This window comes from Diabrotica undecimpunctata, chromosome 1, assembly GCF_040954645.1.
Source record: "Diabrotica undecimpunctata isolate CICGRU chromosome 1, icDiaUnde3, whole genome shotgun sequence".
NCBI classification, from domain to species: Eukaryota; Metazoa; Arthropoda; class Insecta; order Coleoptera; family Chrysomelidae; genus Diabrotica; species Diabrotica undecimpunctata.
In genome coordinates this window covers 186,570,778-186,598,205 of record NC_092803.1, presented here as the reverse complement: position 1 = coordinate 186,598,205, position 27,428 = coordinate 186,570,778, and the positions used below count along the sequence as shown (strand labels likewise).

General features: G+C 34.5%; 1 protein-coding gene across 1 annotated transcript in view; it reads left to right on the top strand.

The window, feature by feature from the left end:
* Window positions 1-24,554, top strand: part of LOC140432716 (probable multidrug resistance-associated protein lethal(2)03659) — a 42,468-nt gene extending 17,914 nt beyond the window's left edge. Inside the window, exons 5-11 of the mRNA XM_072520785.1 lie at window positions 260-416; window positions 3,583-4,164; window positions 5,971-6,624; window positions 12,738-13,095; window positions 13,643-13,793; window positions 15,831-16,061; window positions 23,115-24,554. Of these exons, the coding sequence (XP_072376886.1) occupies window positions 260-416; window positions 3,583-4,164; window positions 5,971-6,624; window positions 12,738-13,095; window positions 13,643-13,793; window positions 15,831-16,061; window positions 23,115-24,031 (3,050 nt within the window). The 3' untranslated portion in view covers window positions 24,032-24,554. The remainder of the gene's footprint in view (window positions 1-259; window positions 417-3,582; window positions 4,165-5,970; window positions 6,625-12,737; window positions 13,096-13,642; window positions 13,794-15,830; window positions 16,062-23,114) is intronic.
* Window positions 24,555-27,428: the final 2,874 nt, after the last annotated feature.

Genomic DNA, 27,428 nt, shown 5'->3' with positions numbered 1-27,428 from the left:
TAATATTTAATTTGAAAATTTTTTATAATGGAGTGCAATAGAGAATAAGAACCATTAATACCTCCTCATTATTTTGAAAGGGAATAATATGTAGTGCTATACTGTAAAGACATGAGTATAATAATGGCATTATATATTAGTCGTAGATAAATTATTTATTTTTTTAACTTAATTTAAAAGCGACTCATTGGAGAGCTGTGGACATTTTTAGTTACAATATCCTTATTATCTATCTAAACTCTTTTGTTTTAATTTCTAGTTTATATCAGTACATGGATAACCAAGTTAAGGCTGCAAGCATGTAAGAAATCTGACGAGAGGCTACAACTTAGCCAGGAAATATTGTCTACAATAAGAATAATCAAAATGTACACCTGGGAAATGTTCTTCACAAAAAAAGTTACTAAAGCAAGAAAGTAAGTACGCAATGCTATGCATTTACTACGATATATTCTACAGTTATATAGTGCAGCAATGTTTTTGTGTTGGTCAATATCTCTTCAATCTCTCTCTTGTCGTTTTTCCATTACTGATGACTGTAATTATTCGACAGAAATAATTAATTGCTATAAATTATGAATACCTTCAGGAACCACGTGACCAAAAGACTGTAAAATTCGCTGCAGACATGTTGTGGACAGTCTTTTGTTTATGCTAAGTTGGTTAAAAATGGAAACGTTTGTCAGATGAGCTGTTTAAGATAAGTGCAGCATTCTTCTCTAACATCGCATCTCACAGGCATCCATTTTTTGGTGTTTTTCTGTGCGAAGAGTCCAAGTTTTTGCCCCGTATAGAAATATTGAGAATACAAGTGAATTTACCAGTCTCGTTTTGATTTTTTAAGAGATAGATCTCTCTTGACCAACTATAGTTAGGCGATTCATTGCATTTTATGCATTAGAAATGCATCTCCGAACTTCTGATTCGAAATTGCTATCGATAGTTACAATAGATCCACTTTAATTGAAACTGCCTACTATCTGGTAATTCTGACTAAATTTAAGAAAGTGTTTAAGAATTGAAATATGGAATGTTCAGGAATTGATCCAAAATGATGAAAAGCTACAAATAATTAAAAAAAAATAGCAAATCACAATATTTCGGCATTGGGACTTTCAGACATTCACTAGAGAGGTACGTCTACTTTTCAGGCCCAGATAATGTAAGTATAAGTGGAGTCGTAATAACTGTACCCTCCAAACTGAACGACTGCATGATTGGACATGATACTGTTGACGACAAAATAATATCCATTAAAATGCGAATATTCACCAATACTCTACACCTTATACAGATATACGCTGCTACAATAGCTGCAAAAGATGAAGACTTTGACAGGTTCTATGGTGGTCTAGAAGAAACTATTAGTGGTATTCCCAATCGTGAACTAGTCACAATTCTAGTCACAACATTTTAACACCAGAATAGCGTTATCTAACGAAAATATTGAAGAAGTATTGGACAGTAATGGACTAAGGTAGAGAAATGGACAGTTTTGTGGAGTTCTGTGTAGAGCATCATCTTGCATTTACAAATACGTTTGATCGGCACCATCTACGTAGACTGTACACATATTTCACACCATCCGACCCTAAATCGAGATGATGCTAAGAGTGAGTCAGATCACTAAGCAACATATCTTCACTTTCTGTTACTGTCATGTTGTGAGAAATTCTCTTGGGAATATATAGTGCAGTATTTTCATTTGCATTTTGCATCGCAGTACCACAACGATTCAAAATGCTCCAGTCATACTTGGTAGTCCAGTTTGAAACCGATTCAGGATAATTTTTTCTGCGCCTTGAGCTGGTAGGAAATTAGATTTTGGAAGCATAAAGGGATGGGACATGGTTTCTAATAGTAAGGAATTGAGACCGAAGCATGGCTCGAGTAGGCAAGGTCGCTTCCCTAAAGTAGACGTATTATTTACTGAGATTGTGGAAAAGTGTCTATCCGCTACCCCACATTGGTTGGTCAATCGAGGCTAATAATTTCTCGTGGTCCACAAATATTGAGATCAGCAGTTTGCTATGTACTTGTTTTTTCTACAAACTTATCTAGTAGAAATTAAGTAGAAAGATATTGAGATTTTTACAGTTCCCAAATATCTATTTAATATAATTTTGATATCACAATGACATATTTTGGTTGAGCTCTATTGTTCTTCATTTATCTTAATGCCATTTCAGTTCCTGATTATAAAATTGTCGATATACGTATCTGCTAAACATTGATCAAAAACACGTAAAACACATATGTGTTAATTGATTATTACTTGCATCTTTTCTATAAAACATACTATAGAAATCTTGTCCTTTCCCTCTCTTTCGTGATCAGATGTTAATGTTCTTTCTATGTTTATGACTATATTTTGTTACTTTGTTACTTTTGTTAATCTTTCTCTTAGTGCTGTTAAGATTTTAGTCTTCTACATTACTTTTGAAATAGTTAGTGTATATTTATATTATACATCTTTTCTTATTTGTTTAATTTTTTTGCGCTATTATTGTGGTTTATGAGGTTGGCAGATCTAAAAAACTAACAGAGCATTGGTCCTAAGAAGCTGCTTTGTCAGATTTCTGATTTACTTAGATATAAGTCTGAATATTCTGACTGATCAAAGAAATGCAGCTGAGCAATATCGTTTATTTTGGGCGTCATGGCTGATATAATTGATTAATCTATGGCTCTATAGCTCCATCTTCTTGTCTAAATCCAAATTGGTATTCTGGGGTTTGGTTGAGGATGAGGGAACTGACTGAAACTCGCAGAAATAATATGACGATTTTCGGTACAGCAAGAAGAGATAAAATAGCGAAGAGAAATAAAATGAAAATGAGGATGAAAAAAATTGGACAAATTTAAAAGAAGACAGACAACTTATCAATCAAAAATTAAACAGCAAAACGGAATGGAAGAATGCAGACATACAGAAAAAATTGAGGAAATAGAAAACGGTAAGTGGTGTAAGAAATTCGGTGAATCATTTGGTCAAAATTAGAACAACAACAATAGAGGTTTATGGAACAAAAAAAGAAGTTTAACCATTAAAATCAGCATAATTGAAAAGCGTCAGCATCTTCCTGAGAAAGGTTTCAATTTCCCAGAACCTAACAACTTTAAGTACCAAGTTTATCCTTGGTTATTTCAACTGTAGGAATATTTAATAGAGTCACGGAAAACTAATGGTAGTGGTAGAAAGCTGAAGCTACGAGCAGATCAATAACAACTACAACTGATACGTAATTCCAAAATTTTCTCATATTTCAATAGCACCAGTTGGAAGATAGGATACTATACAGATACTTTTGTATGAACCAAAATAAGAGCTTAATATAAAAAGGATATTTGAGATGCAATTGCTCATATCTAATAAAACCTAACAATATGTACTATAAACGCTGCAATAAAACTAAACTTACATCTCAACTATATAGTTGCAACAATTTTTTACAATCAATAAAGCACAGAAGAATATTTTTTATATATGTTTCGTTACTCGATTATCAATTTTTAAAAATCAACTTAACTAATTTAACTTAACCCAACTTTAACTTAATTTAACTAATTATTTCTTTTTAGAGAGGAAATGAAGAAATTAAATTTGGGATTCTACTGCAAAAGAGTTATTATAATCACAGGAGTGATGTTTTTAAGTTTTGGTTTTTACATGCTAATAATGGCTTGCATATGGGCAGGCGTATCTACAGATACCACCATAATATTCTACATTCTATCCAACTTCAGAGATCTCAGACATTTTTTAGCTATTGTGATGCCTCTTGGTATGGGAAACGTCAGTGAGTTTGTATCTTCTTATAAGAGGTTAGTCAAGGCTTTGAAATCTGAAGAGCTCGTCGAGGAAATCACACCAGAGTCTAAATCGCCACCATTTATTAATCTAAAAGAAGCTACTATTAAAGTGAGAGACCAAGAAATTTTAAAGGGTGTTTCTTTTCAAATATCTTCTGGTCTAACTGTGATAACAGGTCCGATTGGGTGTGGTAAAAGTACAGTATTTAAAACTATTTTAAAGGATATACCATTAGACAGTGGATCAGTAGTCACACAGGGTAGGATTTCGTATGCGTCACAAGATCCGTGGTTGTTTCCTTCGACGATAAGACAGAATATACTTTTTGGAGAACCCTATCAAGCCAAAAGGTAAGTCAAATAGTCTGTAATCACGGTTCATTTAACCACAAGATTCTTCTTCTTGTAGCTTCTTCTCCTATCGGAGGTTGGCTATCATCACAGCTATCTGTACCTTATTGGCGGCTGCTCTGAAAAGATCTACTGAGCTGCAACTATACCACCCTCTTAGGTTTCTTAGCCAGCAAATTTATCGTCTTCCTATGGATCTTTTACCCTTGCTTTTACCTTGCTTATGAGCCTTAATATCTCATATTTTTCACCTCTGGTAATGTGGCCCAAATATTCCAGCTTTCTTGTTATTATGTGCTTTATGACCTAGCAATCCTTTTCTAGCCTTTTTAATACTTCTCCATTTGTAACTCGTTAGGTCCATAGTATTTTCAAAATCCTTCTATAGCACCACATCTCAAATAATTCCAACTTCTTTATATTATTTACTTTTAGTGTCCAGCTTTCCATTCCATACAACAAAGTCGAGATCACGTAGCAACTTAAGGCTCTTATCCTCAGCTCCAGAGGAAGGTCTCGATTAACAAATATTGTTTTAATTTTTATAAATGCTTGTCTTGCAATTTCAATGCGTGGCCTTATTTCTCTACCTTGTCATTTACCCAGGTTCCCAGATATTTGTAGTTATTCACTTTTTCTACTTGTTTTCCCTCTATATCTAGCCTTCCTACTGTAAGTTGCTTAGAAATAATCATGCACTTGGTTTTCTAAACGTTCATTTGTAGTCCATATTTTATACTGACTTGATGTAATCTATTTACTAAGCGTTGCACTGCTTCTAGAATGTCTGCTAAGACAGCGGTGTCGTTTGCATATCTTATGTTGTTCAAGATTTTTCCGTTTATTGATATACTTTTTTGTTCCTCTAATATTGATTCCTTAAAAATAGCTTCGCTGTACAGATTTAATGACAATGGGGACAGCATGCAACCCTGTCCAACACCTCTTTTGATTTCTATAGTTTCTGTATCGATATTTTCGATTCTAACCTTTGCTTTTTGATTCCAGTACAGATTGACAATAACCCGTATATTTTGACTATCCAAATTCTTTTCTTTTGACAGTTTTACGAGCTTTTGATGTCGTACTCTATCAAAAGCCTTTTGATAATTTATAAAGCAGACATAGAGATCCTAGTTCGTATGTAGACGTCTTTGCGCGAGAACGTTAAAAGCGAACAGAGCCTCTCTTGTTTCTAGTCCTCCTCTGAACCCAAACTGGGTGTCATCTATATCTTCTTCAATTTTTTTGTATAGTCTTCCATATATTATTTTGATAAATATCTTAAGTGTGTGGCTTATTAAGGAAAAATTCTTCGTCAATCCATTTAATTAGCTTAGTGGGTATCTGATCTGGGCCTACTGATTTTGCGGTCTTTGCATTTCTAATTGCCTGTTCTAATTTGCACATTATTATTTTCGGTCTTGTTTGTTCCTGTGGTTCTTCTTGTTTCATTATATCATGGTCGAATAATTTCATTATGTATTCTTGCCAAAATCTTAGTTTATATTTGATGTCTGCAATGAGTTTACCATTATCATCTTTGAGTATCCCATAGTGTGCTCGCTTTTTGGTATGTGTTAGTCCTTTTATTTTTTTATGCATATTAAAGCTGTCGTATTTTCTGTCGTACTCTTCTATTTCTCGGAAAAGAAGAGTATGAGTTCTATACTGCAAGATTAATATAAATCAATAGAATAAATAGAATAAATACTTATACAGGGCGATTCAACACAACGAAAAGAAGAAAGCTTTCACGTATCTGGTTAATTTTGGACAGTGTAGTAAAGTTTTTTTTTATTTTAGGTATAATGAAGTTATAACAGCCTGTGCCCTAACATTTGACCTAAGCCTTTTCGAGAATGGAGACGAAACTATAATAACCGACAGAGGACTTAATCTAAGCAAAGGTCAGCAAGCAAGAATCAATCTAGCCAGAGCTATCTACAGATCTAGTGATATATATCTTTTGGATGACTGCCTCACTGCATTGGATGCATCAGTTCAAGTTTACATATTCAATGAATGCATTAAGAAGTTTTTAAAAAACAAATCGTGTGTTTTGGTTAGTCAAAATCCTAGTCACATACAACAAGCTGATTATGTCATAATATTGGAGGATGGTACAGTAAAAGATGTAGGTCAACCAAGTGAGAAGATTATTAAAGAAGTCAAAGAAGTTGTAGATCACGTTGTGGACTTACAAAAACAACAATTTAAAGAAGATAAATCCGCAGATGTCAATAATGAAGTGACAGAGGATATAGAATTGCTTCAAAAAGAAGAAAAGTCGACGAAAAAGATCTATAGTGAAATAAAGAAACAAGGATCTGTAGATTGGAGAGTTTACAAACAGTATTTTATATATGGAGGAGGATTTCTCTTCGTTCTATTTAATGTTTTTATGAGAGGATCCACACAATTTGCAGTAAGTTATGCAGAAAGACTACTAACCAAGTGGTAAGTTTAACTTTGTCAAAGTATATGTTATAATTTTACTTAATATAATTAATAAAAACTAAAATAATGCATGAAAATAGTTTGGGAAGAACAGAAATAGATAGGATGAAAATAATAGGAGATTTGGAAATCTAGAAAGTCATCTTTAAACTGTAAATCTTCAGAAAGTTCTGTACTCTTGATGAATGCTTTCAACTTTTTACAATGGGTTTAAGCACGTCTTCTGGATACACAGGTCTCATGTGCAAAAGATAAAGATGGCCTTTTTATTCTCTAAAATAATAGTACGGCAGCTAAGTACCTTTTTTTATGCATGAAAGGGTGGATAGTTGAAATCTATTCTATCTTATGTAAAATTTTTCGCTTAATACGAATATGTAGGTCTTCCATCTGAAAAAATGGTACTAATTTTTATACATGGGCTTCCTTCCATCGGTTTGAGAAGTGCCCGTATCTTAGTATTGCGTTTCTTATGTTTATCAGATATACAATTTCTTCCCTTTTTTTTATAGCCCTTTTTCTATCCGAATTGTCGAATAAAGGCCTCTCCCATTTCTCGCCATTCATCCCTGTTGTGTGCTAGGCGTTTCCACATTGGTCCTGCGACTCTTTTGATATCGTCGCTCCAGCGCATTTGAGGTCTTCCTCTTGGTCTCTTCGCATCGTACGGTCGCCAGTTTCCGACTTCTTTGTTCCATCTACCATCTTCGAGACGTTCGTTGTGTCCAGCCCATTTCCATTTTAATTTAGCTGCTTGTTTCGCGGTGTCCTTTATTTTTGTTTTGTTCCGGATTGCTTTGTTCGTTTGCCGATCTATTAGTGAGATACCAAGCATCTGTCGTTCCATGGCTCGCTGAGTTTTTCGAATCTTGTCCATGTTCTTTTTTGTGAATGTCCAGGTTTGAGCTCCGTAAGTGAGAACAGGAAGGATACAAGAATCGAACACTTTGGTTCGAAGGTTTTGGGGTATCTTTTTGTCTTTCAGTATGTATGAGAGTTTTCCAAATGCGGCCCATTCCATTTTTACTCGTCTGCTTATTTATCTATATCAATACAATCTTTCGAATGAAGATACTTTAATGCTCTGTTAGTAATTTTGTCTGGACCAGGTGCTTTTCTTTGGTGAACTTCTTCTGATTAGTTCACTTATTTCTCTTGGTGATGTGGGAGCTGGTACTAGTAGGCACCAGACTCGTCAGCCTGGGGCCTACTACAGAAGATCCTGACAGTTATTTTTCGATACGTAAGTGCTATGCAGATTAGGGATTGGTAAAATATGCCTGTATGTCTGGTTAAAGGCATCAGTATGGAACAGCACAATAGCGTCAAAAAAATATTATATGTTATACAAATGTATATACACATTAAAAGTTTATTACATTAAAAATTACAATAAAAAAAATACATTACAAGACATACATTAAAAATTTAAAAAATCTTTAATACTATAAAAAGCATGGCTAACTAAAAATGTTTTTAGCTTTTGTTCAAAGCATTTAATAGTGCCAAGATGCATCATGTGACATCAACATGTCACTGAACTTATTCAAACATTTGATCCCCATGTAGCTAGGAGCATGCTGTGCGACTCCCAGGTGGGGAAAAGGCTTATGTATGTTATCCTTTAGGCGTGTGTTATGTGGATGAAGATCAGCGTTCCTAAGAAATGTTGTGGTTTAGTGGTTTACATGATGTAGTTGATGATACTTTAAACATAGTTCGTTGTATTTTTTTTTTAGATATAAAAGCTCCAACTATATGGAGATAAGTCCCAAAATATTAAGCAGTACTGAAGGACTGACTGCACCAAGCCATAGTACATTAGTTTTAATATATCGAAGGATATAGTATCCCTTATATTTCTAATTACATAACAACGACTACTTAGTGTCGAGGTTACTTTATCTATGTGATCTTCTAAACTTAGCTTTGGATCTAGCACCAGTCCTAAAAATTTTATTACTTCAGCATTTTGAATGGACTTGTGATCAATATATAGATAAGGATCATAGTCAGGGGCATATGTTCTTTGTTAAAAATCTCATAAAACTGGTTTTTGTTCTATTTAATTTAAGGCCGTTGTCTTTGCAATACTACTTACTAATTTACTGAGATGTTGTATTGCCCTTAGTAACAATCTGTCATACTAATGATGTAATATAATGAAGCTTGTATCATCTGCAGATTCAATAATTTGATTAGGGTTAGTGCAAACTTGGTTGATATCGTTAATAAAATCAATAAAGAGAAGACCAAGATCCGAACCTTGTGGTATTCCCACAGCAGACTTCATTGGGTCTGATAGTCTACCATATAATGTTATTGTTTTCAAACGATTTGAAAAATATGATTTTATTCAGTCATGTTGTATACCTCAAACTCTCCTGCCTTTCATCTTCATCAGAAGCAGCCTGTAATCCACCACGTCAAAAGCACAACTGAGATCATAAAAAAACCCTACGTGTTTTGTTTTTCATTAATAGCTTCATTGATAAAATTAAAACAGTCTTCAACAGCACTTAAAATAGTACAGCCTTTCTTGAATCCATTTTGGACATCTGGCAGTAAATAAAATGCTCTTAGATAGCTTGTTAGTCTTTCACAGAATGCCAGTTCAAACAACTTGACAATCTGCAATCAATTTCATCTAAACCTTCAGCATGTTTAGATGTGGTCTTACCTATAAATGACAGTACTTCTGCAGGTGTAGTTGAAGAAAGAAAGAAAGTCTTGGAAAATTGATAAATTTTAATGAGAAAATTTGAAGTTGAGTTATTATTTTTATTAATGAAATAGTTATTTATCAGGTTAGCTTTACCTTTAGTTTATATATAATCATTGTCATTTGTTTTAATTGTGTTTGCTAATGTAGGTTTATTTCTATTTTGATTATTATTGATTATTTTCCAACTTTCTTTTATCATTTTGTTGCTATTTTCAATACGTCCATTATTTCTTTGTTTTAAATAGTGCTGTTTGATTTGTTGATATTCCTTTTTAAAAGTATTATATCGTTCTGTATAAAATTGACTATTTAACCTTTTGCGTAATACATTCATTTCGCACAGCATATTATGCATTTCTTTGATGTGCTTAGGAAACTTCTTTTTGATATACAATTTGGCTCGTTTCATAGATCAAAGATTTCATAAAATGCTGATATTTTATCGTTAAAAGTGATAGTCGAATAAGTTTCATGCCACGTTTCCCTAGATAATACATTTCGGAAATCATCCATATTAGCTTCCATAAAATTACGGGTTTGAAAGGAATGATTACAGTTATGCATTAATGGGACAATAAAAGAGCCTATTTGATATGTATGATCAGAGAAAAATGAGTCAACTACTTCTATGTTATTTAAGTCCAAACTACTAAAAAAATTATCAATACATGTTGAAGATGTGTTTGTTATCTGATCTCGGTCTCACCGAGAATCCACTACTTCGAAAGTTTGCTGCAGCATACTGTTTTTCTGAAAAAACGACACAATAGCTCCTGAGGGCCACACTTCGCGCTTTCAAGCTTGTTTCAAATTTTCTCTGTTTAGTGTAACTTTTATAGAACAGTAGAGATCATGCCCCTTTGACTCATGAGGTTCACAGTCTACCTCAGGGAATTTAGGGAATAAAAATTCTTGAGTTTGTCTGGTGGCAGGTTCGAGTCTAGTCACATGCAAATGAATTTGTTTTTTTTTAATGCCGTATTGCCAGAATTCAGTAAGAGCCTAAGAAGGTATCCATTGAATTCTGACAGGCAACGGTGGGGGAAATCTTTTTTGGACATCTACATCTGCTCTTTTTTCTTCATCACTTTAGAAATTAGACAGTGTACTTCTCTCCATTATTTCTCTCCTCTCAACATTATGTTTACAACGTTTCTTTCATCCAGCCCGAAACCCATTCGCCTCTCGAAATCTCCCCTCTCATTTGCCCATCTCTGGCAGTTAAAGATGTGGGCGATAGCGTCCGGTATCCCACAAACAGTACAGTCTGCCGAGACAGATTTGCCTATTCTATTTGTGAAGGTGCCAAAACTACCATGTCCGGTTAGAAACTGTGTCAGGAAGTAGTCTAGTTTCCTAAACTTACATTCCCACCACGGCCTCAGATCGGGAATAAGCTTCTTCCTACCTTGCTTTTCCGCTATCTTTCGCCTATTCTCTCTGCCACACTACTATCGTTCTTTCTTTCTCATTTTCATCTATATTTACATCCATCCTCCTCACATACACCCTTGCTCGCTCTTTGCACAACAAAACGATCGGTATCACCGCTCCAATGACATATAGAGCCTCATTTGAAACTGTCCCATATGCGCTAAATACCTTAAGGAGCTTTCGCCTTTGCGAAGTCTCCATCAGCTTAGCGTATTACGCAATGTTTAGTCCGCTACACCACACAGGGGCAGCGTAGGTTACCACCGACTGGAAAACTCTATTAACACCTTTCTTTTGGTGCTACCTGGGCCTCCAATGTTTGGCATCAGCCGTATTAACGCCTCCAGATTTCGGTTCTCCTTCTCTACCGTCTTTAAGATGTGTACTCCGAACCTTAGTCCTTCCGACAACCAGACTCCCAGATACTTAATCGATTTAACCTGTGCAACCTCCATACCTGCTACTATAAAGCAAAGGGAGGATTTTTCCCGGCTCCCTTTGAGAACTAACAGCTCAGTTTTCTGAGGCGCTAGCTGTAGATCGTTCTCTCTGATCCACCTACTAATGCGACGCAGGGCTGTTAGCCGCATTAGCCATGTCCGTTTTCTGACTCGCCTTTGCAACCAGTTCTAGATCATCGGCATAAGCTACAAGAGTGTATTCCCTTTCCATCTGTAGCCTCAACACCCCATCATACAGGACATTCCAGATGATGGGACCTAGTACTGAACCCTACTGAACTTTAACAATTTATTTAATGAATCTAATGAAATCATTATATAGTATATGGTATATGTATTATATATTATATGTATAGTACAATCATTTTCATGTTACCTCCAACAAAGAAACGTCTGCGTTTACGTTTTTGCTGCATCCATCCACCAGAATTTTCCTCTGTGTTAGTCGGCCATTTACTAAGTTGTTTACTAAGTTTTTGCATTTTAGCAATTTTATTGTGTACAACTGCATTGTGTATTGCAGATTTTATTTTTTGGAAATTATTTCTATTTCGTTTAGAGGTACTCTTAGGTTCTTCATTGTTTTTATTTTTATTTGTCAACTGTTGTTTGTTTATATTTGCTTGCATCTGACCTTGCCCTTGACCAGCTGTTTTGCTGGCATAGGTGACTTCTTGAGTGGTCGATTTTGTCGTTTTGTTTTCTCATTGTCACTAATGATAGCTTTTACAACAGGTTTTTGTTGGACATCAATAATTGTTGAAATACGTGACGTTTTCTGCGATATGGTATTGTAATGTTTCAATAAATTGTAGTTTTCCTGTAGTAAATTATTGTTTTCTTGCAAAATTTTATATTTTTCTTCCATTTCCCGGATTATTCGATTAAGAAGTTGAATTTCTCGTTTACTCTCCTTGGTAGTTAACGCTCCATTTTCGTTGATAGAACTGGCACAGTTTTTATCATTTTCAGTGTCACAGCACTTAAGGAACTTTTCTTTTAAAAATTCTAGTTTTTTTACTTTAGCACAACTGTAGTGAAATATTTCACCGCACTTTATGCACTGAATGTTGTTAGTTGTTTTTGTTTTACAATATTTAAACACGCGCTTAAAATTATCGTCTTCGTCAGTCGGTCTGATGATGAATAATCCCATGTTTACATTTTAATTTTCATTAAACCTTAAATTACTTAGCACTTTTTCTGGTTTTTGGTTACTTCTATCTTTATTAACTTGTTTGTAGATTGGCAACTTTCCTAATCTTCTTTTTAAATATATCTATGAACTCTCATATATATCAATAAATCCATTAATCTGAGATCTGGGAAAGGAAACTTTGTTTTAAATAGAATTGGAATATTTCGAGATATTGTCTTTATTTAGGATATGTACCTATTCTCCTTAGGGTAAGGCTATGTACATAATACCAGGTATGCTTGTAGTGCTACATTTATTATAAGTAAAATGCATAATTTTTAATAATTTTTTTTAGGGTTGACAAAAAGCAAATTGTGCTAAACATCGAGAAAAATATTTCGACCAATCCTCTTTCTAATGATACTTTATTTCCCTCATTGTCATTGGCTAAATCCATCGAGCAAGACACTTTTAGATTGTACTCGGTATTTGTTGTATTAGGTACAGGAATGGAGTTGCTGACCACTTACGCTTTATTGGAGTTTTGCAGAAGGGCGTCTGTTAATTTACACAAGGCCATGATCAAGAAGATTATCAACTCAGTGATGGTGTTTTTCGATACTCATTTAATAGGAAATATATTGAACAGGTTATCCCAAGATATGCTAAATGTTGATGAGTACCTTTCTGCAGTTTTGGATCAATGTTGTAGGGTAAGATCTTATTTAATGTTTTTTTAACAACTTCACTTTCCCAATGGTAATATTTACTAGAAGTCTACCACGTCCAAGGCTATTTTAATATTAAATATGGCGTGAGTCCTGTAAATCTAAACTTTTATTTCTACCAAGTACTCAATGTGTGATGCAGAACAAAGCAACGCTCTGATAAACGCTTAAATGTTGTAAAATTGTGTAAACCTCTTTTGAACAAAACGAATTTTACACTTACTTATCAATTACTAATTTTTTAATCCTTTAGAGAATTACAAAATAATTCCATTTAATTAAGAAAGCAGTAACTTTTATGCGACCCTGTATAATGTTTTAAAACTACGCATTACAAATAACCGAAGAAAACATTTTAGTGTTTAACTTTAAATTACCTTGAGTAAAATGCTGCCTCTTGGAATTTAAGTAGTAATAAACACTTATGGTTGTAGTTAAAACTTCTTTCTTGATTTGTCAAAGTGATTAAACGATTTAACAGTAGCAAGGGGAATTGAGTGGGTTTATTTAAAATATGAAATTTTTGTTTTAGACGATATTTAACGTCGGTGGAATAGTTTTCTTAGTTACACTAGTCAACCCTTCTGGCGCTGTCATCATCGCTTTGATTTTTGCGTTAGCTTTTCTGATGAGAAAAGTGTACTTACCTGCAGGAAGGAGTTTAAAACGTCTTGAGGCAGCAAGTAAGTATTTTATTTGTATTACAGATTATTGGATGAACATATATCCTGCATAATAGCCCCTGATGTGTCCTGTTACAAGCGACCTTGGATCTTCTGGTAATTCTAGTATTGACGAATTTATACTGATGGCAATACCAAATATTTATTAAACCAAAAACCGAATAAAACCATGAACTAACGTAGATACCAAATCATAGAAAATTGTACTCTTTTTCCTTCTATCCTACTCATTATGTTTTATGTCTATCTTAATATCATATATTTATCATCTCTCATTATATTTCTCAAATAGGAAACATTTTGTTGTTTTATAGTTTGTAACAGGTTCGATCCCAGCTCATTTTGAATAATTATATATGATTTATTGATCTTAATTTGAAACACAACGCTTGTTAATGCCTGTTATTATACATTAGTATTATACCTAGATTTTACCACGCCAAGACTTAAAAAAAGAAATCTTTTCCCGTTAAAAGTATTTTTGGAATTTAACTATTGCTGACCTTGCTATCAATGTTCTTACCAAGATCATCCAGAAAGTACAGAACGATTACGCTACATGCTCGTCGCCAATCCCTCACCGCCGCGACTTTGTGCACGTTTGTCTGTTTCAATAGTGTGGACTAATCCTCGTTAATCTTTTTTTTTGGACTGAGAAGGAAAGGTTCTAAAAACGACTAGGGAAGGTGACCCTAGTACTGTTGGATTCAATCCTGAGAGGAACGCATGCTAGGACCTAACATCCAATGTATAGATTATATGCGTCGCAAGCAACGCTGACTAGTCGCCTACCAACTAAAACCACCCCTGCTTCGGAAAAGGCACCCCGGAGGAGTTAAATCGGCGAAGGAAACATTGGGATGCCTTGCACAGCCTGAGAATTCAAGTGAAAAAACTGGAAGAAGATTCTTAACTTAAAATTAAATCTAGGGGCAGTATTGTAAAAAGACCAAATATGGGATGATAAAAGTTCAGATGTTCGTGGCCTGACAAGGGTGAATGTAAAAATAAAAAAGAGGGTACACAAGGTCGTAAAAACATCGTACGTAATATAATTACAGATCTAGCTGGAAAGGTGCTTTCTATTCCGTCGTGTAGCTAGGTTGTAAGCGAGTGACCGCACTATATATAATTTGTTACCTCATTCCCCTTCCTGTCTCGTTCTTTCTAGCGTCTCCTTTTTCTTTATTATTTGCGTAATTAGGTCGACAATGACATCGAAGAATACTCTGTTCTGCATGGCTTTTTGTATCAAATTGTTGGGTGTTATCTCGTTAATCTGCGTTCATGCGTCTTTGTTATCAAAGCGAAAATTCCGCCAATGTAATGTACGCAGTGTGATTAGGTTTTTGAATGCGCAAAATATTCGCCCTATCAATATTTATAGACAAATAAAAGTTGTTTGTGGTGAGAATGTAAGAAACAAATCTTGAGTGAGGTAAATAGTGCATTATGTTTACCCAAGAAAAAACCAGTGTTCACGATTAAGAACGGAGTGGGAGGCTATCTCTTGTGACGGAGGAGTTGAAAGAAAAAGTTGAAACAAAATTCAGGAAAACCGGCTATTTATTTTAACCACATTGCATGACTGTTTTCCACAAATTTTTTGATTCCTATTTCATGAAATAGTGACCAAGCACCTTGATTATGTGAAAAATGTAAGCCCGGTGGGTACCAAAATTTCTGAAGTCCATAAGATGAAACAAATGGGAGCATCCCTTGATTTATTGACCCGATATGACAGTAATGGTGAAAAATTTGTCGACCGCATTCTAACAGGGGACTAAACTTGGGTTTCTTACACCTGAAACAAAGCGACAATGACCTGGTATCATGTTAACTTAAAATCCAAAAGAGAAAAACTGAACCTGAATACAAGAAAACTGATAGCAACTGTTGTTTGGCTCTTGTTGTTTTTAATATATTTGCCTAAGTTGTTGTTTGTTCTAAAAGCTGGTGTTATTTCATTTTTTTATGTGTTGGGCTATATGTATGTATTATTTTACACAAGTAACTGTAATAAATAAATGTTTTTAGGTCGAAGTCCTATGATTGGCCACCTCAACGCTACATTAGAAGGGGTCACCACTGTGAGAGCTTCGAAAGCGCAAGAAATTTTAATAGAAGAATATAACAGACACTTGGACTTATACACTTCGGCAAATTTTACATCCATGTGTACCGCTAGGGCTTTTGGATTTTTTATTGACTTAATATGTTCGTTATTCATCGTTTTCGTAGTGGTCAAATTTTTGTTCTTTAACATAGGTACGTATTGATTTATTCTATGTTATATATCTATAACATGGATTTTTTTATATAAACTCTTATTTATTTAATGTTTTAAGTTTTGAATTAGATTTATCGGTTTATTGCTATAAATTATTATTATATCTAAATGGTATTGACCAGTTTTTTAAAGATATTGTTCGATGTCTTCTTAATTGTTCGATGTCTTCTTAAGGTGCCCTCTCCATTACTGAAGGTAGGCTATAACTGCAGCAAATTGCTCTCTATCTGGAGCTATCCTTAGTATCGAATGTGTGTCCAGTCTCTTACATTTTTCGGTCAGGAGCATTTTCTTCTTCCTGGACCTCTTCTTCCTTCCACTTCACCTTCCATTATCAGTTGTAATAAGTTGTATTTTTCTCCTCTGTAAATATGTCCTAGATAACTCGTCTTTCTGGTTTTCACAATACTTAGAAGTTCTCTCTCAGTTCCCATTCTTCTCAGCACCTTGTTGTTGGTAACGTGCTTTGTCCAAGAGATCTTCAGCATCCTTCGAAAAACCCACATCTCAAAGGCTTCTACACGTCTCATACTTGTGATTCCGAGAGTCCATGTTTCCACTCCGTATAGCAATATGGAATAAATGAATATTTTTAAAAATTGGTATCGGATATCCAACGATAAGATAGAGTTTATTAAGAATTTTTTCATTCTTTGAAAAGCGGACGTAGCATACTCTATACGAGCACGTATTTCAACTTCGTAGTCAAGGTCGTTTGTTATCCAGCAACCAAGATACTGGAATTTTTGTACGAGTTCTATCTATTTGTTGTAGATACGAATATTAATGTCGGCATTTGGTGCACGTGTATCAGCGATTAATTTTGTTTTATTTGTGTTTATTTTAAGCCCCCAGCTATATCTCTCTCTGGTTATGGCATTCAAAAGTCGTTGCAAACCCTCAGCACTGTCCGCAGTAATGACGGTGTCGTCTGCTTATCTTAAGTTGTTTACATATTCTCCGTTGATTTTTATTCCTTCTTCAATATTTTCGAGGGCATTTTGGAAGATCTTTTTGGAAACAATATTAAACAATAGTGGAAAAAGTACACAGCCCTGGTGAACTCATCTTTTTATTGACATTTCTGTTGTCATACGATTGTCTATTTTAATCGACGCCATTTGATCCAAATATAGGTTTTTAATAAGAGCCATAGAGTTATGGTCTATACCATGTTTTATTAGGGTTTCTATGCGTTCTGTATGTTTTACTTGATTAAATGCTTTTCGTACTCGATAAAACAGAGAAACACGCCTTTTCGTTGATCTCGGCATTTTTGTAGTAATATCTGGAGGCCAAATAATGCCTCCCTCGTACCAAGCCCCATACGAAATCTAAATTGATTGTTGCTCAGATTTCTTTCGCACTCTCTGTATATACCTTGATGTACAATTTTGAGTAAAATTTTCAGAAAATGGCTCATTACGCTAAGTAATCTGAACTGTGAGCATCTATTTACTTCTTGGGTATAGGTATAAATGTCGATCTAAGCCAGTCTTCTGGGAAGATTCCAGTGGTATATATTTTGTTAAATAGTAGTGTTAAGGACTGAAGATTTTCTTCAATAATAAGTTTGATCATCTCTACCTATATCTTATCTGGACCTGAGGCCTTTCGTGGCTTTGCCGTATTGTTGGTTTTTGTAATTTCCGATCTTAATATATCAAGGATTGTGTGTTATACTATATTAATTTGTGGTGATGTTCTCTCTTCATCAAACAGATATTCGATGTATTTTTCCCATATATTTTTTACATTTTCTAGGTTAGATACTATTTGGTTGTTATCATCTACTAGAGTTGTTGTAGTGAATTTTTTCTTCATATTTGTGACTTCCTTAATCTTCTTGTATGCATTTAAGTAGTCATGTTTTTTTTTAGTACTTCCCTCAGTTCCTCACATCTACTGTTCATCTATTCTTCTTTGGCTTTTCTGATTTTGTCTCGGATGGTTCTCTGGGTTTCTTTATATTTTACTTCATTGTGGTTTTTGGAAGATCTTCTTACGTCCATCAGTTCTAGGATTTCTTCTATCATCCATGTATTCTTGGTTTTTCTTGTGTTGTCTTGTAGTTGTTCTGTTTATATAGTTGTGATTGTTGTTTTGAAGGTGTGCCAAATACTTTCTACTGAGTCTTCTGCTACCGCTGGTACTTCACTGAATTTTTGCCTTCACTCTGCTTGTACTCCTGGATCTTTAAGTTTTTCAAGGCTAGGTTTTACCTTCTCTCTGCGTTTGATTTTCTTCAGTTTAATTGAGATTTTACCGATAACAGAATTTTGGTCGGAACCTATGTTTGTCCCGGGATATGTTTTAACTGCCCTGATTCCATTTCTATACCGATTGTCAATTAATATATAATCAATTATGTGGTTTTGATTATCTCCAGGTGCTTTCCAAGTATGTAATCTTCTTTTTGGTAATTTAAACCAGGTGTTTGCGGTCATTAGATTTTCTTCTTAGCAAAATTGGACCAGTATTATCCTCTATCATTTCTTTGGCCCAAACCAAAGTTTCCGACAACGTCTTCGGTCCGCCCTTCGCCTATTTTGGCATTTAAATCTCCCATAATAATGTGTACAGCATTTTTCTTTGCGATCTTCATTAGCTGTTTGATCTCTTGGTGGAATTCTCATAATTTCTCTTTCTGGTTTTTTTTCTGTAGGAGCATATACTTGAATAAAGTTAATATTTTGAGGAGTGGTATTAATTTGTACCATAGCTACTCTATCAGATATAGGTATAAAGTTTTTACTGCTTCTCTCGTCAACTATAAATGCCACTCCGTTATAATGATGAGGATCGTCATTACAAGCATAGTATATCACATGGTTATCGATGTTTGTCTGTACAGATCCAGGCCACCTAACTTCACTAACTCCGAGAATATTGACTCCTATTCTTTTCATTTCTCTCACGATGTTATGAGATTTTCTTGGCATAAAGAGAGATTTTTCATTCCAGGTTCCAATTGTTAATGTGTCATTTTTCTTTTCCACTTTCGTTGGTGGTTCCCAGCATTTAACATGGACCCAGCATTTAACATTCTTAGCACCCCCTGACCATTTAAGGTCTGCCACGGACTAGGGGCCTTTTGTTTATCATAACTTGCCATAGTCATAATATCTTGAGAATATTTAGTGTATTGGTTTCTCCTTGCCTTACACACCGCAGTATTACAACCGATTAAACCAATATCTGATTGTCACCTATAAGTATCTGTTTCCAAGCCTATTAAGAAGTCATTCTTCTCTAGCCTTGGAGTTAGTAATGGCATAACTGCTGCCCTATATCATGCCCTCAGTTGATCCGCGGGTGCTTATTTGGCGAGCCTTATTCGCACCTATTCTGTATAATATACAGGACGTCTCCTCTCAGCCATATGGGACGCGCTGTGTCGGGGTTGAGGACTTCCCAGCACAGTCTGTCTTATGCGGAGTGCTGAAGAATCCCTACTTAGTTCAGAACTCTTCCTCCACAAAAGCTGAGACCGGCTACAAATTGTTCGTTATAGTCTTGTTAAAATGCACTTTAAAAAGGCTATTGGACTAACCTTATTTACATTTAATAAAAGTTTTATTAAAAAATTCTTTATAAAAGGTAAATAATTAAAAAGACCCTACATCACAGCAGAACGTTTCTGGACTTACTAGCCCATAATCAGTGCATTTAACAAGTGAACATGAGACAAGTTACTTAATATATGGGGAAAACTCATAAAAGGGTAGAAAATTTGTTATTTATTGCCATATAGAGCCCATACAGAGACATCGTGTCAGACTCAGTTTGTTTTCTACATTCTTGGATAGTAACTGGCGGTATGTTGACTTTTTGTCTCTAAAAGTAAATACAAGGCCAGCACAAATATTCGTATTAAATAAGCAGATTTAGGAATAAAGGGATTTATCATAAATACCAATTGAGAATATTTCTGTACTTTTTAAATATGCCGGGCATATAACCTTTTATATTTCATATAACCTTTTAAATTTTAGACCCGAATTAGGCTTTTTTTCTTTTATTGTTATCACAAGTGCATTCTTCGACTGATAAACTGTACAGTCCAAATCTAGCCTTTGCTTCCTCCAAACTACCTCCCCACCTTGCCTCCAACCTTCCCGCTACCGTCTCGATCTTCTCCATGTTCTCATGTCTACCAAAATTTGCGCGTCCGCTGCCACTTCATTTTTTCCACTTTTTCCTAGACCTTCCTTTGTAGTTCAGTAATCAGAGCTATTTTACCTCCAAAAATCATAAGTTTTGTTTTCGCATTTCGAAGCTTAGGAAGAAATCAAAAGCATTTCGCTTTTGGTTTCTTCCTAAACTTTCTGAATTTCTGCTGGTAATTTGATTCATATATTACCTATATCTTCCTTATGCTGTCTTTCGAGGAGGTCTTTTGTAGTTTTTCGGTATTTTTCACGACTAGTTTCATCATACTATATTTGATACTCGTATCTTTAACGTTTTTATCGGCTTTGGGTTTTTAGCTTGGATTTTACTAGATACTGGTCGCTGTCAACCTCATCTTTTCTGTAGCTTCTTTTCAGAGTTTTTATTTGTTTGAATAATAATTATTTACAATTCAATAATTTACCTAATCTTTAAACTAAGTACAAAAATCCAAATTATTTTCGACTTCGAACCCATAATAAATGAAATGTCCTTCAAGAAAAGTAATAAAAAATATAGAATTTATTCATTATTGACATGACGTACCTTTTTAGTTCTGCAAAAAGTACATGATAAGCAGATAAATTAATTTTTTGTTAAGTTTTATCTGCTTATTAAAAATTATAATTATATTACACGTATAAAAACGTTAATACCGGGATGACATCGTAGGATCAGAGGTCATTACTATTTATATAATGGCGCATGGCACAATTGTAAAATAGGCAACTAAAAACAATGAATATATTACTTTGTTCCACACGTATACGTTTGCTGGTTAGGAAAGAATGGAATAGGATGGCAATAACTTCTGATAGCAACCATGTTATCACTACCACTACTAAAGTTTCATATGAACCAAGACTTGTTTCGGTTTTAATTTATCTAGATACAGTATAACCTGCCACATCCAGATCAATGTGGCGACCGACCGATCCGGATATGAGAAAATTCGGATATCAAGACTATTTAAAAATATGTAGCTGTAAACAGCCTGAAATTTTTACAGTACATAGTTTATAGCGTTTTAGGCATTTAATATCAGGACTAAAATACAATACATACATACATTACATAGATAAGAAAGGTAAAATAAAAATCTAAACATTATAGAGTTTTCAAGCTGTATTTCTTTTGTTATAAACAAAAATTAAACGTTTATAAACTTAGTACATACATACTATTTGCTCCATTCCTTGTTTTATAATTGAGACCTGTTTCGTCACAATTGTAAAGCTCGTCTCCGGTAATTCATTCTTCTTCTAGTAAGCTGTGCAAGATCTTTTTGAAGACTTCGACAACTTCTGGGTCAGCAGACAGTTTCTCACCACATATCTGTAGCTTCCGCACACCGTAACGATTTTTCCAACTCTCCAACCATCCTTCACTTGACTTAAAGTCATTATCACCTTCAATTTCTTTGTTGAAGTGTAAGGCTTTTTCTTTTAATATAGGCTCTGAGATTGGTAATCCCTGTTCCCTCTTTTGGGTGAATCAAAGATACAAACACTCATTCATATGGTTGTTAGGGACGTTTTTTATTATTTTCAGTTTCTTTATCCCAGTTGTTGAAGCCTGCGATGAGCACCATCGTTCAATTTTATTTCTAGATTTTTTTCAGTCATTCACAGTGATAGTGACACCCATCTTAACAGCAATCTTCTTAGCCGTTTCACCAGCATCTAGCCTCTTCAACGTACGAAACTTTTCTTCCATTGTTAATGGAACATTCCGATGAACTTTTGAAAATTATTTTTTGCCAATGCAAAAAAGGATGCGGCGTTTCATGTGGGTGCAGAAAAGTTGGTTTATACTGTGACTCTACTTGTTTTGGGTGCTCAGGTGAAGGGTGCAATAATAGTCCACCAATAATTGAAGAAGATGAGGATGACATAGATCACGATGAAGATGTAATTGATGACGAATAAAATTAATATTATTATTGTTTTACCTATAAATGTAAATATTTTCAACTACATATTTATGTAAATGTATAAGAATATGTGGTGCCTTTTTATGTTGATAAATTTTTTTGTATTTAATTCTACTTTTTTCAATTTATATCTATTAAATTAGTTTATAAAAACTGCAATGTTGTAAAGGGTGATTTTCAAAAGTTGAAAAGTTGCAAAATTTTGGCCAAAAATTGTTTTCACCTATAGCACTCATAACAATTGATTTTTAAGGGTTAAAAATTTATGAAATTGTATTTTAAAGTATAAAAAAATCACTATTTAACTAATCCAAACCAAATTTCACTCATCTTAAGATTTGTAATGTTATTTTACAATTTTTGAAAATTAGGGGTAGTTTTCACCCCTAAGAACAATCAGTGTTCATCGGCATGACATAAACTATAAAGTAGAGGGTGAGTTGAGCTTAATTCCAAATTTTTATGCAAATCGTTCCAAGGCGAAATCATTTTCTGAGCATTACTAATTTTTTTTACATTAATCTTTAACAAAGGTTGCTTTTTAAGGGTTGAAATATGATGGAACTCTATTCAAAAGTATAAAATAATCATTATTTAACTAATTCAAACCAAATCTTACCCATATTCAGGTTTAATATGTTATTTTATAATTTTTGACAATTAGGGGTAGTTTTCACCGCTAAAACCCTTCCGGGCACTTCGGTTCGATATAGATTTTGATCCTTGGGCTATCATCTACCTTCTGTTAAAATTTCAACTCAATCCATGCAGGACGAAAAAATTGCGAGGTTTTAACTTTTTTCGAGCTTCATTTCCTGAACTATATAGATATAGAAAAGATATAGATAGCGTGTTTTTTTAAATTTAAATTAAATTTACCAATTGATTTTTTACCTTGTTTTTAATCAAATGACATTTTTTACAGATAATACAGCTGGTGATATTGGCCTTACTATCACTCAAGTCTCTGCTCTTTCCATAAGTATAACCTGGTGCGTACGGATGTTTACTGAGCTGGAAAATAACATGACGTCATTGGAAAGAATCCTGGAATACACCAATATAAGAACGGAAAATAAGGAAGGAGCTGAAATCAATAACTGGCCTTCACTTGGAAATATATCATATCAAAATGTGTACCTGTCATATGAAGGCAATAACCATTATGTTTTAAAAGACTTAAATTTTGAAATTAAACCTACAGAGAAGATTGGCATAGTAGGAAGAACTGGTGCAGGGAAATCTTCAATAATATCTACGCTCTTTAGGCTTTATGACGTTCAAGGAAAGATCCTTATTGACGGAGTTGATATAAAAACTTTGTCTCTAGATTTTTTAAGGAAACATATTGTTGTCATCCCTCAGGATCCCACGATATTTTCAGGAACAATTCGATCAAATCTTGATCCTTTGTGCGAATTTGAAGACAAAGACCTCTGGAACGCTTTACAAACAGTCGGAATCAACGATTCAATCACAACCTTGGAACAACCAACAAATAGTAACTTACTCAGTTTTAGTTCTGGTCAAAAACAACTCCTCTGTCTGGCTAGAGCTTTGCTTCGAAAGAACAAGATTGTTGTCATGGATGAAGCCACCGCCAACATGGACCACGAAACTGATAAACTTTTACATAAAATTATTAAGGAAAACTTTTTTGATTGCACAGTATTAACCATAGCTCACAGATTGCATTCTGTGCTTGGCTGCGATAAAGTGATGGTGTTGGATAGAGGGGAGATAAAAGAGTTTGGAGAACCGACCACGCTGCTCGAAAATAAAGAGGGGATTTTTTATAGTATGGTGCAGCAAAATAAATTGAATGACGTTTTGGTGGAGTAGCTAAATTAATTTAAGATTTTCTTTATTGATTGGTTTTAATAACGATTTTAGTATCGTTTCGTTTAGTCAATAATATTTCATCAGTTTTACAACGATTTATTAAAGAAATTGTTATAATAAATCACCATTTTCCCAAATTTTATGTTCTCTGAATTTATGTAATGCTTAGTAAACTTTTAAGCTTACAAATACCAAATAGAAGAAGTAAACTACATGTTTTGCAAAATTTGAAGTAACAAAATAAAAAAAATTACTTTGAAACTATTGTTAGTTAGTGTCTCCAGTGATCTTATAATATGAGCTTTTTGTATGTTTAAGCAATCAAACGTAGGTGATCAGTTGATAAATAACCTTCATTAATACAACTAAAACTAGGAAGTTACATGTTCGCGATCTGCAATTTGCTTATCTGTATTTTAACAGATCATATTGATCTTATTGTAATTTCGTAAAAATGAAACAAAATAAACTGTAAAAACATATATTTATTTATAATAAAATCTTTAATTTAGTCTACTGTATTATTTTGAAGCTGCAATGGATTAAATATATCTATCTATTTTGGTCTTCACCAATCTAGAAATCATAGCTATATTTCTACAGTGTTGCAATTCCAAGAAATTAATGCACAACTGATTCATTTTAAACCACTAGACAAAAAAACAACAGAGAATAGTAAAATAGTAATTTCAAAACATTTAATCTACTTTACGTCACAACATTCATAAAATTGGTAAATATACTCAGTGACATTAGACGTGTTACACCCAAAGGGAATCATTTCTTGGATTTATTTTTTTGGCAACACGGTAGATTTACATCAAGAATGAAACGATAACGTTGTCGAGAATTTTTATTAACAAGTAATCAAAACAAAATAATAATGTGTTTGGCCACTGTAGCTGAATATTCTCCTGTACACGTCTAGGCATTGACAAAATGAGATGATGGATGTCTGCTTGTGGTACCTCATTCCAAGCAATTTGAACTTCTGTATTAACTGTGCCAGAGTCTGTGGCGAATAGTTAAAGTGGATAGTCTCCTTCCTATCATATCCCACACATGTTCGTTTAAAATCTGAAGCACGGGGCGGCCACGGCAAAACATTAACCCTATCAACGCCATCTTATTGGAGAAAATCCATAGTTTGACGAGCAATATCGAAACGCGCGTTGTCTTGCTGAAATAAGACGTCCCGACGGCCGTCGAGATAAGGCACTAAAGTGGTTTATAAGATGTCATCAATATAACGCACAGCTATCATATTGCCTCGAATAAATACAAGTGGTGATTGGCTATCATAGGCAACAGCCCTCCAGCCCTCCAAACCATTACTCCAACTGTCCTGTGTACATGCCTCTCAATAGCAAACCCGATATCTCGTCGCTCTTACCATCCTACAACCATCATGCATTCCTAAACAGAATCGCAATTCATTGCTAAATGCTACATTACGCCATTCTGCCACCCAATGCTGCCGTTCTCTGCACCAAGTCGTGGGCGGAATGGAACCAGTCCAAAGGCTCAAAAATTAAGTTCGAGAAATTATTCCTTCTGGTTTTAACACTTCTAATGTCACTGAGTATAATTATACAACTACTGTTAAAGGCTATAGTGGAATAAGATGGTAAAATTTGCACTTAGCTGTATTTTTATTTGGGGTTATAAAGTACACATTTAGAAACCCCATTAGACAAATTCTTAGCTCTGGGGTCATCTGTCGTAAAAAATGTGCGAAATTTTCTTGAGCGATCGTTTGGTTTACAAAATTTGAAAAATTGACAAGAAATTCAAAAAACTCATTATTTTTGATACTTTTTTCCCATGTTTTAAGCACATAATCTCATTTAAATGTGACAATTAACGATTTTTGTTTCTTTCAACCTTTTATTCGAGTGGTGATTATTATTTAATTTTATTCTCCTGAGCTCAATTTTGATCCAAAAATCTGAAAAGAGTTTTTGGGCATTAAAATATATGTCCATGAATTTTTTCCAAAAAAATTGTTTCGTGAAAAACATTTTTTCCTAAATATGGACTTTTAAGTGTCCAAAATGAAAAATAACAGTCTTGAGATAATGATGTTGAGGATTCGACGCCTTCGGGAAAGTTATGTTGGGCATTATATTTGTCAAACCATGAAGGAGCTCTTTGAAGAATGTGGCATCGCTCTGGCTAGAGCTGTTGGCGCCTCACGGATGATGGAGCGACCATGGTGACTGGAGTGAGAAGGTTGCTGAAGAAGTTGATATCGAAAAATGCTTGAAACCGTTTCTATGATAGTAAGGAAGAACTAAAATGACATAAAAGAGAACTCACCCCCATCAACCCCCTAGGCCCCACCCACCACAACCAAAAAAGTTTAAATTGCAAACCCATACTTATGATACATCATTGAAAAGGCTACAAAAATTGCTCTTCTTCTAATGGCGCTACAACCCTTTGTGAGTCTTGGCCTGCTTAACAATGTTCTTTCATTCTGCTCTGTCGGGCACTTTCCTTCGCCACTGCCTGATATTCATGGTTTTAAGATCCCTGTCTACGTCGTCTATCCATTGCTATATGTGCAATACAAAAATTGCTATCCAATGTTATAAATAATAATTATACAGGGTAAATGCAATTATTGTAAAACTTTGGCTTAAATGGAAAATTTAATGAGGTTTTTATTAAACTACAAATTTGTTAAAAATGTCAATTAAGTAAATGTTCAAAGTGGGTTCCGTTGTTTCGTAAACAATAATATAGCCTATTTTCAAATTCTGCACGAACTTTGGCAAATGTTGGCAAACCTTGCCGAAATTTGAAAACTTTCTGCTTCCTGCTCTTTACAGACTGAAAAGTCCAAAGTGGCTCTATCGTATTTGGAACGGGATTTCTTTGTCGTATGCCGCTTTTTAGGTGATCCCACATGTGCTCTATTGGATTTAAATCCGGGCTAAACGGTGGCCAATTCAATCTTCGAATTTGGACCTCATCAAAATAATTACTCACTATGGCAGCGGCATGTGGTCAAACATTATCGTGCATTAACGTGAATCTTTCATATCCAATGTAACCAATATATGACAAAACATGATATTCCAGGATGTTTTAAACGTAAGAATCACTAGTCATCCGTCCAATCACTTCCACAAGTGCGGTACGTACCTCCCAACTAATACCTTCGCAAATAATTATGCCATCAACTCCAAAACTAACGGTCTGGGCGAGACTGCAGCTGACGAATCATTGTAGACGTAGTTTTGACCACCTGGTTTCCATAATAGGATTCTGGTCTCATCAGTGAAAAGAACGTTTTTCCAGTTGTCGATATTCCACTAAATATGTATTCTTGCAAATTCCAAACGACGAATTTATAATTTTGGAGAAGACGTGGAACTTTGGCGGGGCGTCT